We start from the raw sequence: 21,786 nt of genomic DNA on the forward strand, positions 1-21,786 counted from the left end.
TTGAAATAATTTTCATACTTAAACATTAGTTCCTCAGGATAGTGTCCTATTTCCAACCATTTACAGCTGCTTCATCAAAGACCTCCCCTCTATCATAAGGTCAGAGTGGGGATGTTTGCTACTAGTGTGTTCACCATTGGTGATAACTCGGATACAGAAGCAATCCATTTCCGTGGCAGCAAGAACTTGACAACATTCAGGCCTGGGCTGATAAGTGGCAAGTAATATTCGCTGCACAAAAATTGAGAGACAATGACCATCTCCCCCTCCCACTCCCTCTTTCCAGCAAGAGGAAAGTCAATAATCTCTTGACCCAGTTCCTGACTCCCCAAAGCCTGTCCACCATCTACATATAATGAATCAGGTGTATGGTGGAATACTTTTTACTTACCTGGATTACTGCAGCCCCAATAATGCTCAAGAAGCTTGAGGGAGTAAGGACCTGGTTCCTCTCTGCAGGATTCCCAGCTTCTGACCTGCTCTTGTAGCCACCATATTTATATGGCTGGTTAAGTTCATTTTCAGGTCAATGGTAACCCCTAGGATGTTGCCAGTGAGAAATTCAGCTATTGTAATGCCATTGAATTCAAGAGATGGTTGAATTTTCTCTTGCTGCGGAGAGGGAGTGGGAAATGGTCATTGCCTTGCAATTTTTGTGCAGCAAATGGTCCTTGCCACTTATCAGCCCAGACCTGAATATTGTCCAGGTCTTGCTGTATATGGGAACAATCTGCTTCTGTATCTCAATTGTTGTGGTTGGTGAATGAATCAGCAGCAAACATCCCCACTGTGACCTTATGATGACAAAGTAGTCTGCTTGATTGGCACCCCATCCACTCCGTCCACTACCAATGCACAGTGGCAGCAGTGTGTAAGATCTACTACAAGATGCATGGCTGCAATTTACCAAGTCTCATTTGATAGCACTTTTCAAACCCACAACCTGTACCATCTAGAAGGGCAAGGGCATCAGTCGGACGGGAACCCCTACCACTTGCAAGTTTCCCTTCAAGCTACACACCATCCCTATTTAGATCTGTGTTGCAGTTCCTTCGCTGCCACTGGGAGAAAATCCTGGAGCTCCCTCCCTAAAAGTACTGTGGGTGTACCTACGCGACATGGACTACAACAGTTCAGGAAGGCAACTCTCCACCACTTTGAGGGCAATTGAAAATATGCAACACATGCTGGCCGAGCCAGAGATGCCTACATCCCATGAAAGAATAGAAAATTGGGGAAGGAATAGGCTGTTTGAGCCTGCTCCAGTATTTATGATGATCTTGGCTGATCATCAAGTGCATTGATCCAATCATCCCTTCCAAATCTTTTGATTTGCCCTTAGCCCGAGAGCTATATACAATGTTTTGCTCTCAGCTGTTTGCTGTGGTAATGACTTTCACAGTCTGTGAAGAAATTTCTCTTAATCTCAGACCTAAAAGGTACCTTGTAGACTATGACCCCTGGTTCTGGACTACCCCACCATTGAGAACATTCTTCCTGCATCTATTCTATCTAGTCCTGTTAGAATTTTATAGGTTTCTATGAGATTCCACTCTCATTCAACTTCTGCAAATATAATCCTAACCGATTCAATCTCTCAGTCCTGCCATCCCAGGAATCAGTCTGGTAAACCAATGCACTCCCTCTATGGCAAGAACATCCTTCCTCAATTAAGGAGACCAATAAGGCACACAATATTTCCATGTATAATTGCAGCAAGACATACCTGCTCCTGTACTGAAAACTTCTCACTATGAAGGCCAACTTATCGTTTGCTGCATTCACTGCATGCTGCACCTACATTTTCACCTTCAGCGATTGGCGTAAGAAGATACCCAGGTCTTGTTGCACATTCCTCCCTCTCAAACCCTCCCACTATCTTTGTGTCATCTGCAAACTTGGTGATATTGTATTTAGTTCCCTCTTTTGAATCATTTATATATATATCGTGAATAGCTGGGGTCCTAGCACCAATCCCTGTGGTACCCCACTAGTCACTGCCTGTCGTTTGGAAAAATGCCCATTTATTTCTACTGTTTTCTGCGTGCTAACCAGTTTTTTTATCCACCTGAATGCACTTCTCCCAATCTCATGAACTTTATTGTTGCATGCTAATCTCTTATGTGGGACTTTGTCAAAAACTTTCAAAAAGCCCAATTGAACTATATTCACTGACTCCCCCTCATCAAGTCTAATTATATCCTCAAAGAATTCCAGCAGATTTGTCAGGCATGATTGTCCTTTGTAAATTCATGCTGACTGTCCAATTCTGCCAGCGTTTTCCAAGTGCTCTACTATAAAATCTTTAATAGTGGATTCTAGAATTTTCTCACTACTGACGTCAGGCGAACTGGTCTATAACTTTCTGTTTTCTATCTACCTTTTTAAGTAGTAAGGTTATATTAGCTACCCATCAATCTGTAGGAATTGTTGCAGAGTCTCTAGAATCTTGGAAGATGACTGCAAATCTTGGAATGTTTCCATGATTATTAGGGTCACTTGCTTAAGTACTCTGGGGATGTAGATGATTAAATCCTGGGGATTCATCAACCTTCAATCCCATTAATTTCCCCAACACCATTTTTCTACTAATATTGATTTTCTTCAGTCCTTCCGTTCTCTAAGCCCTGTGTTCCTCAACATTTCTGATGTTATTTATGTCCTCTCTTGCAGTGACACATCAAAGTATGCATTTAGTTGGTCCGCCTTTTCTTTCTTCCCCATAATAAATTCCCCTGTTTCTGACTGTAAGGACCCTACATTTGTCTTCACCAATCTTTTTCTCTTCAGATACCTATGGAAACTTTTACAGTCCGATTTTACGTTCCCCGCAGGCTTACTCTTGTACTCTATTTTCCTCTGCTTATTCATTCCCGTGGACCTCCTGCAGAATTCTTAACTGCTCCCAGTATTCAGGTCTGTTATTCTCTTTCTGGCCAATTTGTATGCCTCTTCCTTGGATCTAGTGTAAACCTAATTTCCCTCGTAAGTCATGGTTGACCACCTTTTCTATTTATTTTTGCGTCAGATAAGAATAAACGGTTGCAGTTCATTCATGCGTTCTTTGAATGTTTGCCATTCCCTATCCATCATTCCTTTTAAGTAACATTTCCCCAATCCAGCATAGCCAACTTGCACTTCACACCATTGTAGTTTATTAAGATTCAGAACCTTAGTTTCATTCTATCATATGGTCATTCCATGGGCAGAACCAGGGTAGCACAGTGGTTAGCACTGCTGCTTCACAGCTCCAGAGACCTGGGCTTGGGCCACTGTCTGTGTGGAATTTGCACATTCTCCTCATGTCTATGTGGGTTTCCTCCGGGTGCTCTGATTTCCTTCCACGTGTGGGTTAGGTTGATTGGCCGTGCTAAAATTGCCCCTTAGTGTCCTGAGGTGATGAGGTTAGAAGGATTAGCGGGTAAAATATGTAGGGATACGGGGGGTAGAGCCTGGGTGGGATGGTGGTTGGTGCAGACTCAATGGGCCGAAGGGCCTCTGTCTGCCCTGCAGGGTTCTATGATTCTATGCCACTCATCCCCAAGTGGGCTCACACCACTAGATTGTCATAATTTTTAAAGATTGCTTAAAATACTCTTCAAATCGGATCTTGCAGCGATAACTTTCTTTCCCTTGAATGTTGTTTGTGCTCGTAGGAATTGAAATGTTGTAAATTGTGCACTTTCCCCCCAGAGCTCTTGTATAGTCTGAATTTAATCCTTCTATTATTGCTGAAATCATTCACCATTTACCCAATTTACAATCAGGTGGTCCAAAAATTATTTTGGTCAGTTAAGCCCATTCACAATTGAGAGCAGTACGCTGCCTTATTGTTTGGTATTTTGACACGGAATTCAATGCATCCAGCATCTTGGTAATAGCCTTTCAATGTCCACAAGGTTTTAGTATTCCTTTATCCCTTGACATCTAGTTCTTTATTATGTATGTTTTTGCAACCAATCCAGTTAGATTAACACACAGAATTAAATGTTTCCTTTGCCACTTCCTCTTTATGAATGGACTAACATTTTAGAATGTCAATATTAGAGCACAGCCTACATACGCAAGGTCATAATCTAAGGCACCACAAAGTCCAAATAATACCCATTGCTCATTATTTCATGCACATTATATAACTCTATTTTTTGAAAAATATTAAAATCATCTCAAAATATAATGTCCTGTTTCAATGACAGTGCATGCTGAAGAAGCTACATATTGCAGAGTGCATTCCCAGTGTGCTGGAAATGCAGAGATTCTAGATAAATGGAAATAATGTGTGTTAGCATATAATGTGCAGTTTACATGGCTATTTTCACAAAATGGTCATTATTTTCTTCACAGCTTCCAAAGCCATTCTATTATTAGTATTCCAACATAAAATATGCATTGTATACAGAGAATATCTTCTGGAGTTGATAGCCTAATGTTTTTGTATTCTGCTTTAGAATAGATGCATCTAGCATTTGAACCACCAATTTTTCAGTATAACTTCCCTTCTATCCAAAGTATGAATAGAGTAAAAATCTCCATGGTATCCAGTATTTTTGAAATGCCATGACTACAGTTTTGAGATGGGTACATCAACAGCTGCTGCATGAATTTTGCAGTAAATATTTTTGCTGTTTTGTGAGAGGGAATTGATTTAGAGCGATATCAGGTGGACATTTGGGCTGTTAAACTTCCGGTTTTCAAAGGATTAGTTATTTATTTAATCATGTGCCTTTTAAGCACTATGAATTTAATTTTTTTTTCAAAACAGGTGACGTCCATCCCCTTGATGCTGTTTCTGATCATAGTTCTGTTAATGGAGATGAAGTGGACAGAGGAAGGGTGGTTCCTCTTGACCAGCAGAAGCAGGAGGTGCGAGTCCGTTCACCTACCAGCAGTTCTTCCAGCAGGCATGGTATGGAAGCTGGAGGCATACCTCGTTGCCCATCACCCGTGTATAGCGATCCTTTTCCATCTGCTAGCAGCCTGCTATCCAATGGATCGCATATCAGTGGATCAATGAGCTCTTTGGATTCGGAAGCAAGTGGAAGTACAGTAACAAGTACGGACAGTCACCATGCTGAAGCTATGACCAGCAGAGCAGACCATCCACGAGTCAATAGAGAATTTTATGAAGCTGATCTCAGAAAAGTGGGAAAACGGACACGAATAAGAAGTCCAGAGAGAGGCGAGGCAGAGCAAGCGACTGGACAAGAAGGAAGGTACTGATGATGCTTCATTTGTAGTACTTAACATGTAATTTTTGTGTAATAATTGAACCTTGGCTGTAAACCTTGCTGCCTCTCAACCTCTTTCCCTATTTCAAGACCCACCCTAAAACATCCATCCCTGGCCAAGCTTTCAGTCATCCCTGATGATATCTTTGACTTTGGCTTGGTGCCAGCTTGTGTTTTGACTTGCATGAAATGCCTTGTTTTTATATTCATTTATGGGATCTGGGTGTCACTGTTTAGACAGGCGTTTATTGCCTATCCCTAGCTGCCCTTGAGAAGGTGGTGGTGAAGCTGCCTCTTGAACTGCTGCAGTACCTGAGATTTAGCTACACCCACAATGCTGTTAGGGAGGGAGTTCCAGGATTTTGACCCAACAACAGTGAAAGAATTTCCCAAATCAGAATGGTGAGTGACTTGGATGGAACCTATAGATGGCGGTGTTCCCAGGTATCTGCTACTCTTGTCCTTCTAGATGGCTGTAGGTTTGGGAAGTGCTGCCTAAGGAATCCTGGTGAATTCCTGCAGTACATCCTGTAGATGGTACATACGGCTGTTAATGTTCGTTGGTGGAGGAGATATTGAATGTTTGTGGAAGGAGTAGCAGTCAAGCGGACTGCTCTGTCCTGGATGGTGTCAAGCTTATTGTGTTGTTGGAGCTGCACTCATCTAGGCAAGTGGGAAGTACTTCATTGCGCCCCTGACTTTGTGCCTTGTGGACAGATTTTGGGGAGTCAGGAGGTGAGTTACTTGCCATGGGGTTTCTAGCCTTTGACCTGCTCTGGTAGCCACAGTATTTACATGGCTAGTCCAGTTCAGTTTCTTGGCAATGGTAACCCACAGGATGTTGGTAGTGGGGGTTTCAATGATGGTAATGCCATTGAATATCAAAAGGTTGGTAGTTAATCCTCTCTTGTTGCAAATGGTTATTGCCTGGCATTTGTGGGATGTGAATGTTACTTGCCATTTGTCAGCCCAAGCCTGGATATTATGCAGGTCTTCATGAATCTGGACATGGACTGTCCAGGCGTTATGAATGATACTGAACATTGTGCAGTCATCACCAAACATTCCCACTTCTGACCGTAGAATGGAAAGAAAGCCATTGATGAAGCAGCTGAAGATGGTTAGGTCTAGGACAGTGCCCTGAAGAGCTCCTGCAGAGATGTACTGGAGCTAAGATGATTGACCTCCAGTTACCACAACCACCTTCCTCTGTACCAGATATGACTCCAACCTATTGACTCCCATTTTGCTAGGGCCCCTTGATGTTGCACTTGGTGAAATGCTGCCCCTTGATGTCAAGGCCAGTCAATCCTGCCTGAGCTCTGGAATTTGGCTCTTTTGTGCATATTTGAACCAAGACTGCAGTGATGCTGGGAGCTGAGTGACCCTGGCTGAACCTAAGTTGAGCATCCACGAGCAGGTTATTGCTGAGTAAGTGCCTCTTGATGATGCTGTTGTTGACCCTTAGTATCACTTTATCGATGGCTGAGAGTAGACTAATGGGGTGGTAAATACAAGCTATTGTCATTTCGTACTTCACGACTCAGTAATTTAGCAAGCAGTGTATTCAGGCACTGCAACCCTTAATGAGTAGTATTGACTTGTTCTAATAACTGAGTATAATAGCTTTTTCATTTCTAATTTTAGATCCTGTTATTTTTAAACTCTCCATTTGCTTATCCTCTTCTAAAAGTGCATCATTAATTACCATTCTGTTCCTTCACTGTAAACAGATATGTTAATTTGGTGTTGTGATACTGAGTGTTACTGCCATAGGTTTCAGCCAAGTACTGATTAAACCCAGTCCGTGCTCAAATTTTATTTGAGCTGATTGTGGAAACTATTGAGCAGAGATTGAAGTGCCTTTGCATGGGTGACGTATAGTTGCATCTCGGTTGTCCCAGTGGTTAGTTATACCGGGGCTGCAGCTGTCTGGAAACAGGTCATTTGCCCACTTTCTTAGCAGCATGGGCATCATGGCCAGCTGGAACTAAGATCTGAAGAAGAGATGATTTACATAAGTAAAAATTATATAAGACATATGGCAGTGCAGACTATCAGCAGCTGGTGCTTTCCTGTGTCTAGAACCTAATGGGAACCTGGTGGGGATACATAAATAGAAAGCTGAGAATGGTAACTTCTGCTTTGAAATGATTAGTTAGTTAATCTAGGATTCTGGGGAAAACAGGTGGTTGGGTTATCTGAAAATTTGCTTAAAACTAAAGGGCAACTGAATTTTGTCCCCAAAATGGAGTTATTTTCTATTATCCATTTAGCATTCTTTCTTTTGCCCCACCCTTTTGATTACCCTTAGTCACGTTTCTCACTTCTTCGGGCTCAAAGAAACAGGCACGTCAGCATTATGCCATTAGAGTCATTACATCGGCATTTGTTGACAGTAAATGAATTACTTGGATTCTTATGTCCTCTTTTAACATGACTTCTCGGGACAATCTTTCATGAGTATTTTCCAGTAGCAGGAAGCCTGTTTATTCAACTGTTCCATTTGTTGAAAATTGTTCTCTTTACCTTATTTCAATGAATCTGCACCTTGAAATTGGAATTGGTCAGTAGTATGTTGGAATATTTCTTTTCTGAATGTTCCAATAACGAGGCTTCACTGCAGTAAAGATGAACTAACTGTTAAACATTGTACAATGAAAAGCTGAATGCAGTATTATTTATCCTACTTATCTATCATCAGTCTGCACCATCATACTGTTGTGCAGTGTCTTTGTGTTATGGCAGCAATGTTGTTCTGTTGTTAAGCCAGATGGGATGTTTGGCCTCTTCGGGATTATTCCCATCTAGTCATTCTCCTGTGATTAGAGATACCTAATTATACATAATGCAAGTAATGTTTGAATGATAAGTCCTCTGCAGTTAATTGAATTTGCAGCAAAAGAATTATGAACACAGTTCTTTTAATCACCATTTTTCAGATTTGTGATAAGTGTTTTGTTTTATTTAATGATTTTCTTTTTACTTTACCATATAGTACCTGGGGCTTCAGTGAAATAAAGTGGGCGTGTGTGAATTTTTCATTTACATATTGAGAAAAATTACATGGTGACAGTACAAATTTATATATAGATCTGCCACTGTGGTAAGTGGTAAGAGCAGTCACAGGTGATGAATTGAGAATATTGCACAAGTCTAGTAAATTATTTCATTTTTCTTAGTGTATTTTTACCAATGCATTAAAACAGTGGTAATTCTGAAAAGTTGATCTAAAGTGAAATATGTATCTGGATGTATAGAGATACTTTGGTATGTGGATGTCATAAAAATTCATGCAATGTTCAGCAACTCCTTATGGTGTTGTCTATTTGGCTTTTCTAAAGTTGAATCTCATGTCACACTTGTCTGCAGCAGGGCAATTAAAAAAAAATGACATCAACTCTCTTGAGGAGTCATTTAGTAAAGGTATTGCCTGTTGTGTTAGTGAGAGTCAGAGGTTGTATTCTTGTTTGTGCTCAATTAGCTAATCTCAGCTGCAGCAGTGTTATGGTTCACTTTGCCTGAGTGTCGCCAAGTGAGGGCATGGGAAAATACTTCTCTTGACCAGTAACCAATCAAAGATTTAGTTGGGAGGTGCATTTATACGCGAACTTCTGGTGTGAACAAGATTGGACTACACTGGGATACCAGCTAACTCGAGAGGTTTATTAGCAGGCTTGTACTTGAAACATAATGACTTGAGCTGGAATACCAGGGGGCTGCTGGTGCCTTTTGGAATTTTACAAGTCATTTTCAAGGCTGAGGAGAGAATTAGATAATCAGATGACATACCCAGTGAAATTAATCTAATTATGTCCTGGAGATGAAGTACATCTTCTGCCCATACATTAATACAGAACCTTTTTTGAGAAACCTCATTTATGCTGAAGACTGGTTCAGGATCTAAGATTTGGATGTAGCCCCTTAACAACTGTGATGCACTTTGGAGTATTCACTTTGTGCAATATCTTGTTTTCAAAGAAGACTAAACTTACAAATATTCTGCTCTTTGGATGCCAAAGATGTTTCTGTAAGTGGTTTACCATCACTGAAAGAACCTGCATATTCCATTTCGAGTTGCTATGCTTCCCAGATCTCAGCTACTTGTGGGTAGTATATCTTCTACTGTTCTAATCTCCTAGTTTTGAGAGTGATTCAAACATGTTCACCCCTGTTGGACAGCTGTGCAGGAACTAAAGTAAAGCTGAAGAACAACTTGTATTATGGGGGTAGTGAGTTGGGTATTACAGTATGTCATGGCAAGGACCCAGGTTCCAAATCAGCTGGAAAATCTTTCACTATGTCTTTTGGCTGTTGGGGCCTATATAAAATATGTTCGATAGGCACAAAGGGCAAAGCTGTCTGTATTGTTACCAGGGTAAGGGCAACTTAGATGGACCATGGTCTTTATCCATCTAATAGTCACTCTGGATGCCACTACTCATGGCTGTCCTGCCCCATGTGCCGAAAAACCTGCAGGGTGAGAATTGGCGTTCTCAGTCATGTGAAGACCATGACAGAAACACTCAACTTGATTAAGCATCATCTTCAGATTGTGGGATAGCTGGTGACCACCAGTTTCTTTAATTTGATACTAAATTAAGAATCGCACACAACTGGAATGGCTATTGTGGGAAATAGCGAAAAGAAAATTGATACGTGACCATTGGTTTGTCTAGACTGCTCTATCATTTTCTTTCAAAATATTTCTTTGTTCGTACTTATTAAGTTTTATAACAATCAGATTTAATGGTCATCCTATGGGAAGGGAACACTTTTTCAGGTTGGAGTTATGTTATTGGCGATGCTGGAAGGAGTTACTACTTAATTCATGCTAAGAATGAATAGTAGAAAAACATTCCATTTTAATCCTTATATAAAATAACTACCAACATCTAATTTGATATCTTTATTGACCTTGATTTTACTTTAAAATATTTTACTTGATTAAAGATAAAAATCTTTCTTTTTAATAAAACAAAGTATTTGTCCTTAAATCCTCTGTTTAAATGTTGTGGGTCAGTGTTAATCTATTCTGTAGTAGCTCTATCAAATTAGATCCTTGAAATGTGTTTGTTCAAATGTCAGAATGTGTAAATTAGTGTAATTTTGCACCTCCCACACGCGATGTATGTTGTGAAATTCTGTCTTGGACAATTTGTACCTAAAATGGCCTTTATTGCCATCTTTTTCGGATCTAGTTAATTTATTCTTGGCATAATGCCAGTCATTGTTTAGGAACTGAGAAGAAAGGAAAAAGGAAGTGGAGAATTTGTTTTATCTTATAAGTAAATGGGTGCTCAGAAGTGAATTACCAGCTGTGTGAGCTCCTTGCAGCCATACGTTGGTCTTTTAACCTCTCCATGCTCACATCCATGCACTTGTATGTTTCACCCTATCATAGCTGTTCCTTTTGTTTTTACCAGCTCAATAATAAATGTCAAAAGCAATTCCTTCTGCACTAATCTTAAATTGTTATTTTAAATGCCTTGAAGTTTATCACATGGTTCACACAATTAAATCAAATCTGAAAAGATTTAAAATTGAGCCATGGAGGGGGAGGCCAGCAAAAGGGCTGCTGACTCCTTTTATTTAAACAGGTCGAAACTATATTTTCAGAATCTGAGTTATTTTCATTTTTGGATTAAAGAAGATAGTGTCACGACTGTCTGAAAAACATATGGTGCATAGAAGAAACATTATGCAATATTGCCTTTTAACCTTTCCAAAATAGTAGTATTAACAGAGGCTTTCTAGTTCTGACCTTTTAGGGTAATAACAGTGGATTGGGAATTTTCCATAAAAGGCTATGAATGAAAATTTTCTGTAGCAATTGAGTTAGCAGATTTCCCTCAGTAGGTAGCTAGTTCCTGCTAGTTATTGGACTTGAAGTTGCTTGGCACAGTGCATTAGACAGTTTCCATCTGTTGCTTTCAGTACGTAATGCAAGAAAATGCTGAGCATTTGGAACTCAAATACAGACAGGATTTTAAAAAATCTCTGTCTTGAGCTGATTACAGTATTTTTCAGGTATGCAGCATGAAACCTCTGCTGGAAATATTTTCTTTTAGTTCAAAACCGAAGAAGCAGGAAACAACCTTGGAATTGATACCTCTGGCTCTGCTGTAAGAATATCAAAGTGTATAATTTTAAAAATGTGAACTGGTCAAATCAATTTGATTGCATCATAAAGAATACTATGATTATTGTAATTTTCCTTGTAATATTTATCCTCAGTTATCATAAATTCCCATTCCTACAAAAGGACTAGTGAATTGATCAATGAATTTGCATGTCACAAATTGTGGTTTCCTTCAGTGAGCTATTTAAATATTATAAAAGGGCAAATCAAGCTATTATCTCTTGACATTCAATGACATTTCCATCACTGAATCTCCCACCATCAACCTCTTGGGGTTACCATTTGACCAGAAACTTAAAGGAACTAGTCATATAAATATACAATGCTATAAAATAAGGTCAGAGTCTAGGAATCCTGTGGCAACTAACTTGCTTCCTCACTCCAAAGCCTGTCCACGATCTACTTGGCACTAGTCAGGAGTGTGATGGAATACTGTCCCCTTGCCTGGATGAATGCAGCTCCAACAACCCTCAAGGAGTTCAACACCATCCAAGACACAGCAGCCTGCTTGATTGGCCTCCCATCCACAAACATTTACTCCCTCCACCTCCAACTAACAGTAGCGTATATCATCTACAAGATGCAGTGTAGGGATTCACCAAGGCTCTTTAGAAAGCACCATCCAAACCCATGACCATTGCCATCGAGAAGGTTGAGGCCAGTTTGGGAACCTTTAAGTTCCCCTCCAAGCTACAAACCATCTATGAGGATGGTGCTAGACAGATGAGCATGACATGCCATGGCAGCAGTAGCCACCTTTCTGGGTTCAAAATACATGGAGTTAGGCAAATTTGAGACAAACTGTGATTGGAGAAGCAGCAAGGGCAGGAGGGAGGCCACCTGTGATTGGAGAGCTGGAGCAATTACTCTGAATGATGAGTTAGACCCATTCAACTGAGGAACTTGGATAGAGGCCTAGGAGAGGAAAATAAGGCTGGTCTTGGTGGCCAGAAGCTCGGTAATGCGACTGGGAGCAGGCCGAGGGGAGCCTGTATGGATGTTCAACAGCCAGTGGAAAGAAAGGTCACCCCATTTTGATTTCCCTGTGATGGTGGCTTGGGAACACAATGAGAAGAGGAAGCTCTATTCCATTTTTTTTGCCATGTGAGGCTCACAGGCGAGGAGAAGTCCTGTATCTGTTGCAACAGATAAAATATCTAAAAGTGATTCCCGTTAGAACTGTGCAAGTTAAAGCAAACATATGGACCCCATCCCCATCACTAGGCAGGCATTGTCGATTCCCCTCACTATAATGTCCTTACCACTACTAGATTACTTTGGGCTCTCCCCACTTGAATGACTTCCTGTACAATGGTCAGTTTGAGCATCCAATTTGCAGCCCATGCTCCCATCCAAACAAGCCAAGAGAAATCAAACCTAATGGACAATTGCAGAAACTTACATTTGGGTGTCCTTACTTGCCTCACTTGCAGTCACATCCTCCTGTCCCTCTGAGCCCTCTACAAATCAGAAGACCCTATCCTAAGTGGTGTGACTGCCTCCTGGTACAAAGCATCTAGGTAACTTTCGCACTGTCCAATGTGTCGCAGAGTCAGCAGCTCAGCTTCCAGCTCAATGATTCAAGCGCTGAAATTATCCAAGCTGGAAACCCTTACTGCACACTTATTTGGCCTGGATCGCTGTCATCCAGAAGCTCCCAGCCTTGACACACCACCTGTTCTGCTATACTTAATGTGTTTTAATAATTACCTAATATTATTTATTCTGCTTTTTATTATATTAACTTTAGCACCAGTTTGTGTATTACTTTAAACCTTTGGGATAGAACAGAACTTACCAGATACTCACCAAACAGCTAGTTCCTTTCTCTGTTGTACAATAGGAATCAATTCCTACAGGATGAGAAAACAGAAAAAGGAAACAAGTGCCTCCTTTTCCCCTTCCGAGTTCCTCCATTCATCAAACTCCAAGTATACACTCAGTTCCTCAGCTGATTCATTTGCGCTCACTACACTAAAGAATCCTGTATTTATAGCCAAACAAACGGGGGCTAAAGAAAGCAGATTCAACCAGTTAACTAATTAACTACTCCGCTCTGTGTTTACCCTGTAAGCTACAAGAAAGAAATTAGACAAAATGAACTTCAACACAATGGTACAAGTCTATTTAACTTATACAATGTAGAAATAGAAGTCCTGGGTCAACTTTTATTTTTAAATTGTTTAATCTGTTCAGGACTGAAGATGAAGTTGCACTGGGTAGGGGAAAGATCCAGTTGTCACGGTCCATGTAGGTACCAGTGATAGAGTTAGAAGTAGGAGCTGGGCACTAAATTGAAAAGTAGAACCGCCAGTGTTATAATCTCTGAATTACTTCCTCAGCTGTGTGCAAATTGCATTGAGTACATAAAATTAGAGATGAATTGTGGTGCGCAAGAAGTGCGTTCCGGTTTGTGGGCACTGGCATCAATATAGGAGAAAGTGAAGAATACCGTTGGGATGGTCTACAGCTCTTAGATCTGAATCCTGCTGGATCAGTGTTCTTGCAACCCACACAAATAGGTAAGAAGGGATGGTTTTAAGCTAAGTAATGAGGGCAACGTGGAAATATGTGGTATATCAAAGAGTAGAGACTGTGTAAGAGAGGAAAATAGTAATATGGGAAATAAGGATTGGAGAATGGCAGGAAGAGATGGAAAACAAAAACCTAAGTGCACCAAAACTCAAGACGAAATATTACACAAGTGATAAAACTAAAGATTCTGTATCTGAATGCATGTAACATTCATAACAAAGTCAATTAATAATAGCACACACAAAAGTAAATAAATGATCTGCTGGCCATTATGGATACATGGCTACAGGACGACCAGAATTGAGGTGTGAATATTGACATTCATGAATAGGAAACTAGGTTAACATGGAGAGGCGGCATTGTTGATCAAGGACACCATTGGTGCAATAATTAGAGATTACCTTGGTTCAGATCAGGATGTAGAATCGCTTTGAGTGGTGAGTAGAGTAAAGACGTTTCTAGTGGGACTGGTCTACAGGCCTCCTGATGGTAGCTATAATGTAGGGTAGATTATATAAAAAGGAATATTAGATGCGATAGTGTCATGGAGGTATACAGCATGGAAATAGGCCCTTTGGCCCAACCTGTCCATGCTGCCCTTTTTTCAAAAAAACCCTAAATTAATCCCAATTGCCCACATTTGGCCCATATCTCTCTATTCGCATCATACCCATGTAACAGTCTAAATGTTTTTAAAAGATAAAATTGTACCCGCCTCTACTTCTACCTCTGGCAGCTTGTTGCCAGACACTCACCGCCCTCTGGACGCTTTTGTATCTCTCCCGTCACCTTAAATCTATGCCCTCTAGTTTTAGACTCCCCTATCTTTGGGAAAAGATATTGAATATCTACTTTGTGTATGCCCCTCATTATTTTATAGATGTCCATGAGGTCACCCCTCAGCCTCCTACACTCCAGAGAAAAAAGTCCCAGTTTATTCAGCCTCTCCTTATAACTCAATCCACCAAGTCCCAGTAGCATCCTAGTAAATCTCAAAGTAGCAACAACCACAATATGATTGAACTTTATGTCCAGTATGAAAGAGAGGAGAGTGGATCTAAGGTTAGTATTTTAAACTTGAGGACAACAATGTAGGCATGAAAGCTGAGCTAGCTGAAGTTAATTGGGATACTAGGGACTAGATCAATACGAAAGCAGTGGTCGACATTTAAGGAGAAATATTAGCAAGTATATTCCTCCTGTAAAGAAAAAGTATTAACAGGAGGACCCACCATCTGTGGTTAACTAAAAAAGTTAGGGAAAGCATTGAGGAAAAAACGTAAAACTGCAAAAAGATGAGTGGTCAAAAAAGGCAGAGAATGACTAAAAGATTCAGTAAGAGAAAGAAATTAGAGTACAAGAGGAAGCTGGAAAAAATTGTGGAAACAGATAGAGTTTCTACAGGTCTTTAAATAGGAAAAGAGTAAGTAAAGTGAGTGTTAGTCTTCCAGAGTTAAAATGGGGTGTTAATAGATAATAAGGAAATGACAGATGGAATTAACAAATATTTGTTTTCACTACTAAGGATATAAAAAAAACATTCCAGCAACGACTGTAAATTAATAGGTGGAAACGAAAGTGGAACGTATCAGCCCACAGCTCTATCACTTTGCTCAGTACTACTTCCCTAGTTGTTATAATTTCACCAAGTCTCTGGGTCTGAATGAACTTCACCCCAAGGTTTTAAAAGAGCTGGGTAATGAGCTAGTTTTCCAAAATTCGCAAGATTCTGCGCACGCTTCATCAGACTGAGTGTAGCAAATATAATCCATCTATTCAAGAAAGGAGGGAGAATGAAAATGGAAAACTAGAGGCCAGTTAGGTTGATTTTGGGTTGGTATTAGCATTGAACATTAAGTAGATTATAGCTGGGCCCTTAGCAAAACTTGTGGTAAACAGGAGGAGTTGGCATGATTTTATGAAAGGGAAATTGTGTTTAAACAATTTACTAGAGTCCTTTGAAGGAGTAATGTGTTGTAGATGAATCTGTAAACGGAGTTGTATTTCTGGAAGACATTTGATAAGGTGCCACATCAAAGGTTATTGTGGAAAATAAAAGCTCATGGTGTAAAGGGTAATATATTAGCCTGAATGGAAGATTGGCTGGCTGCCAGGCAAAAAACAGTATGCATAAATGTCTTAATGGCAGGATGTGATGAGTAGAGTCCTGTAACGCTATGTGCTGGGGTCTCAACTTTTTACAATTTACATCAATGACTTAAATGAAGTGAGTAAAGGCATGGTGGCTAAATTTGCAGATGATACAGCAATAGATAGGAGAGTATGTTATGAAGAAGACAAAGGAGTTTGCAGACAAATGTAGGTAGGTTGAGTGAGTGGGCATAAATCTGGCAGATGGGAGTTTAACATGGGAAAATGTGAAGTTATCCACTTTGTCAGGAAGAGTAAGAAGTGGAGCATACTAAAACGGAGAACAACTAGAGTTCTGAGGTGCAGAATGCCAACAAAATCATGGCAAGACAGAGTGAAGGGAAATGACCAGGACCAAACAAACAGCCCGCAAGTCCCCCACAAGCAGCTGGCTCGCAAGAGCGCCCCGGCGACTGGTGGTGTGAAGAAGCCTCACTGCTACCATGCCGGCACTGTAGCCCTTCAGGAGATCCGCCGCTACCAGAAGTCCACTGAGCTGTTGATTCGCAAACTGCCTTTCCAGCACTTGATGTGGGAGATTGCCCAGGATTTCAAGACTAACTTACGCTTCCAGAGCTCGGCCGTCATGGCCCTGCAGGAGGCCAGTGAGGCTTACCTGGTGGGGCTCTTTGAGGACACCAACCTGTGTGCCATTCACGCCAAGTGGGTCACCATTATGCCAAAGGACATTCACCTGGCCCGGCGCATCTGTCAGGAGCATGCCTGAATCTGATGTTAGCGGCATAGAAATAAGGAGCTAGGTGTTCTCGTGCACGAGTCCAAGGATAATTTGTGGGTACAGCATGTAATCAAGAAGGCCAATGGAATGCCATCCTTTATTATGAGAAGAATTGAACTTAAAAGTCAGGGCATTGGTGAGACTGCATAATAAGTGCTGTGTGCAGTTTGTATGTTGGAAGTGATTCAGAGGAGGCTTACTAGATTGAAGCCTGGATGAGCAGGCTGTCCTATGAGGATAGGTTGGATATGCTGGGTTTGTTTTGACTGGAGTTTAGAAGAGTGAGGGGTGACTTGATGCATGCAAGATCCTAAATGGTATTGACAAAGCGAATGTGGAAATAATCTTGAGCGAGTCCACATCAGGGGGCACTATATCAAAAATTGGGGTGGCCCTTTTCAGACAATTTGTTTTCTCTCTCGGAAGGTTTTGAGACCCTGAGAAAGCAGAGGAAATGCAGTCACGGATTATTTTTAGGCAAGGGAATTGAAGCTTATTGGGGTAAATAGGAATGTAGAACTCAACACAAACTGATCAAATGGTGCTGTAATTGAATGGCAGACCAGACTTGCGGGACTGAATGGCCTACTTGTGCTCTGACTTTGTATGTTCTACCATAGTGCTGAAGTTCCTTTCACCCCCATTTTAAAACAAAATTTTGCATTTGTTGCTGCTTGCATTCCTCCTATTATGTTGGGTGAAGTATTCACTTGTGCGTAAAAGTAGTTCATCCCTGTAGTTTACACAAGTATATTCTGTTTTTCAGTATGCAAGTCCCATGTTTTTCTACTCCAGAAATTCAAGTGACAGTAAAAGCCAGACAACCTGTGGGACAAGTAATAGTTAAAAGATTACTCATCTTCATAGAATAGAATAGAAACCCTGCAGTGCAGAAAGAGGCCATTGAGCCCTTCAAGTCGGTACTGACCACAATCCCACCCAGACCCTACCCCCATATCCCTAATATATTTACCTGCTAATCCCTCTAACCTACACATCTCGGGACACTAAGGGACAATTTTAGCATAGCCAATCAACCTAACCTGCACATCTTTAGACTGTGGGAGGAAACAGGAGCACCCAGAGGAAACCCATGCAGATACGAGGAGAATGTGCAAACTCCACACAGACAGTGACCCAAGCCGGGAATCGAACCCAGGTCTGTGGAATTGTAGCTGTGCAATGCTAGCTACTGTGCTGCCCTGTCAGAGAACAGCCAAATCAATAAAACAAACAAAAAATTAAAACACTCTAGCTGGTGATTTCAAAAAGCCTTATAGTTTATAAAAAGAAGTTGAGACACCAATAGGAATTTAACATTTGGCACAAAATGTGTTCTAACTGGCTTTTGTCTTTCAGTACATATGTTGGCACTATCTTCTTCTAGAGCTTTCATTATTTTGCAGAATGGAAGCTCTTGGGATATACTCCTAAATAGACCAAGCATCCAAAATGCCCCAGCTTCTGATTGAGTAGTCATATCTATTCCATTGTTTCCTGGCTGAGGTAATTTTTTTATGCAATTAATCATGACCCCAGAAATGTGTGTGCCCTTAGTTGGCAATTCTGTTTGTAGGGAATATGATCAAAATAGAGGTGCTTACCACCAAGCCTATTGAGCAGAGTTTATTCACCAGGGGGATATGCAATTATAGCCAGTTTCCGAAATAGACCACTAAACGGTGCCTGTCAAGACAGACCAAAGGAAGGCTGTCAAACAGCAATCTATGCCTTAGACTTGAATGTGATCTATGTTGGTAGTGTTGCATGCATATGTCTAACATCCATCCAGCAACACTTCAACTAGAATATCTTTGGCAGTGCTTGACTTACTGTTCATCACCCCTCTTAGTCACCTTGGGCATTTTGAGGGATGCAAAATGGCAAAGATGCATGTACTCGAAAGATCTTTGAGAGTTTTCCATTTTGTGAACGAGCCCAAAAATCTCATAGATCTCTCATTTTTCTTATAACTGTATTTCTTAGCAGGACATTAACGTTGACTGCCTAGAACAGGAAATTGCTAATTTTAGGCACAGTTATTGGAAGGGTTAACCATGGAGGTGTGAAATATCCTTTATCAAAGGCAGATTCTACTTGGCTGTGGTTTGGAAGAGTTTCTGGAATGGTCTACTCTTTTCCAAAATATTCCCTGACAAGGTGCGATAAGCTACCTTCCCCAGAGTTCTGGACCGTCAGCATTTCGCTATATTTTAATGACTTGAATGAAGGAATAGGAAGCTGTATCTCCAAGTTTGCAGCTCATAGATGGAGTGGACAAAACCAGCAGATGGAATTGAATAAGTAAAGTTATTCAGTTAGGATCCAAAAAGGGCAAATCAAGATGAAACAGTGATTTTAGAAAGGTTTTGCATAACTTTCCTGCCTTAGTACTCTTGGCGCCTTTTTTATTAATGTCCAGGTCTCTCTCGTTCTGCACCCTTGTTAAAATTGTGCCGTTTAGTTTCTATTACCACTCTCTTCCTTCATACTACCAAAATTTGCCAATTCATTTAATAAATTGCATCTGCCATGTGTCTGCCCATTTTGGCCATCTGACTGCGTTATCCTCTTCACTGATTCATACCATCTGTGAACTTAAGATTATGTTATATATACCTGGCATCAAGTTATTAACATATATCAGAGATTTATTAGAATGCTTCCAACAATGAGCGTTTTTTGTTGTGTGAATAAAGGTCTGCTGAGGAGCAGTGGAGGATCTTTAAGGAGATCTTTCTTGGTGCTCAGCAGAAATTTATTCCGATGGTCAAAAAGGACAGTAGGAGGAGAGGTAATAAGCCGTGGATAACGAAGGAGGTGAAGGAAAGTGTTAAATTAAAAGCGGAGGAATTTAGAGTAGCTAAGAGCAGTGGGCGAGAAGAGGATTGGGAAAGGTTTAAATGTCAACAAAGATTGACAAAGAAGTTGATAAAGGAGGGTAGGAGAAGCTATGAAGCTGGGCTAGCATTTAATATAAAAAAAGGATAGCCAGAGTTTTTATAAATATATAAAAAGGAAGAGGCTGGCTAGGGTGAACGTTGGTCCTTTAGAGGATGAGAAAGGGGAGCTAGTGGTAGGGGATGGGGATATGGCTAAGGTCTTGAATAACTTTTTTGTTTCTGTCTTCACGGAGGAGGACGTGAATAATTTGCCGGGTGTTAGCGATGGAAAGGTGGTAGGACTGGAGGGTCTTAATGACATTACTGTTACTAGAGAGGTGGTGCTCGACAGACTGGAGGGGCTGATTGTGGACAAGTCCCCAGGACCGGATGGAATGCATCCGAGGGCTCTGAAAGAAATGGCGGAGGTTATAGTGGATGCCTTGGTGGTTATTTTCCAGACGTCGCTGGATTCCGGGGAAGTGCCGGAAGATTGGAAAACGGCTAATGTTACGCCGTTGTTTAAGAAGGGTGCCAGGCAAAAGGCGGGGAATTATAGGCCGGTTAGTTTAACGTCTGTGGTAGGTAAAATGTTAGAATCCGTCATTAAGGAGGAAATTGCGAGGCATCTTGAAGGGAATTGCTTGATAGGGCAGACGCAACACGGTTTCATTAAAGGGAAGTCGTGTCTGACAAATTTACTGGAGTTCTATGAGGATGTGTCTAGGGCAGTGGATAGAGGAGAGCCGGTGGATGTGGTCTGTCTTGATTTTCAGAAGGCGTTTGACAAGGTACCTCACAAGAGGTTATTGCAGAAGGTCAGGGGACATGGAGTTGGGGGTAGGGTGTTCGCGTGGATAGAGGATTGGTTGTCAAATAGGAGGCAGAGAGTGGGGGTCAATGGGTGCTATTCGGATTGGCGGTTGGTGACTAGTGGGGTGCCCCAGGGGTCGGTGCTGGGGCCTCAGCTATTTACCATTTATATAGATGATCTGGAGGAGGGAACCGAGTGCAGGGTGTCGAAATTTGCTGATGACACCAAGATTGGGGGAAAGGCAAATTGTGCGGAGGGTGTGGAGAGTCTGCAGAAGGATCTAGTTAGGCTGGGTGAATGGGCCAGGAAATGGCAAATGGAATTTAATGTTGGCAAGTGTGAGGTGGTCCACTTTGGTAGGAAGAATGGTAGGAAGGACTATTACTTACGTGGCGAAAAACTGCAGCAGGCGACGGTGCAGAGGGACCTCGGGGTCCTTGTGCATGAGTCGCAAAAACCCAGCTTGCAGATGCAGCAGGTGGTCAGGAAGACGAATGGGATGCTGGCCTTCATAGCGATGGGGATTGAATATAAAAGTAGGGAGGTCTTGCTGCAGCTGTATAGGGCATTGGTGAGGCCGCAGCTGGAGTACTGTGTGCAGTTTTGGGCGCCGCATCTGCGCAAGGATATTTTGGCCCTGGAGGGAGTGCAGAGGAGGTTTACTAGGCTGATACTGGAGTTGAGGGGATTGAGCTATGAAGAGAGGCTGAATAAACTAGGCTTGTACTCGTTAGAGTTTAGAAGAATGAGGGGAGATCTCATTGAGACGTATAAGATGATGAATGGGATGGATAGGATAGAGGTGGAGAGACTCTTCCCGCTCAAAAAAGACAGTAGGACTAGGGGGCACAGCCTCAAGATAAAGGGGAGGCGGTTTAGAACGGAGTTGAGGAGGAACTTCTTCACTCAAAGGGTGGTGAATCTCTGGAATTCTCTGCCCGTTGAAGTGGTGGAGGCTGCCTCGCTAAATATTTTTAAGAAGCGGGTTGATGGGTTCTTGATAAGAGAGGGGATTAAGGGTTATGGGGAGAGGGCGGGAAAGTGGAACTGAGCCACGACAGATCAGCCATGATCTTATTGAATGGCGGGGCAGGCTCGAAGGGCTAGATGGCCTACTCCTGCTCCTATTTCTTATGTTCTTATGTTCTTAAATTGAAGAAAGTGGGCTCTTTTTTGAGTAGAGAAGGAATGGAGGAAATTTAAAACCAGAAAAGATTTAGTTGGAATAAATAGGAACCATTCCCATAGGCTGAACATTCAATCTTCAGAGGGCACATAGTTGACATGGTAGGCAA

The 21,786-nt window shown here is 41.4% G+C and overlaps 1 protein-coding gene across 5 annotated transcripts in view; it reads left to right on the plus strand.

The window, feature by feature from the left end:
* The window catches only part of mpripb (myosin phosphatase Rho interacting protein b), a 417,298-nt gene that overhangs the window by 210,793 nt on the left and 184,719 nt on the right, over positions 1-21,786 (plus strand). For all 5 annotated transcript variants that reach the window (XM_080209086.1, XM_080209085.1, XM_080209087.1 and 2 more), the window contains exon 7: positions 4,763-5,213. In XM_080209086.1, the coding sequence (XP_080065212.1) occupies positions 4,763-5,213 (451 nt within the window). The remainder of the gene's footprint in view (positions 1-4,762; positions 5,214-21,786) is intronic.

The sequence above is a fragment of the Carcharhinus amblyrhynchos genome, chromosome 21, assembly GCF_965287045.1.
Source record: "Carcharhinus amblyrhynchos chromosome 21, sCarAmb.v2.hapA, whole genome shotgun sequence".
In the NCBI taxonomy this organism is placed as follows: domain Eukaryota; kingdom Metazoa; phylum Chordata; class Chondrichthyes; order Carcharhiniformes; family Carcharhinidae; genus Carcharhinus; species Carcharhinus amblyrhynchos.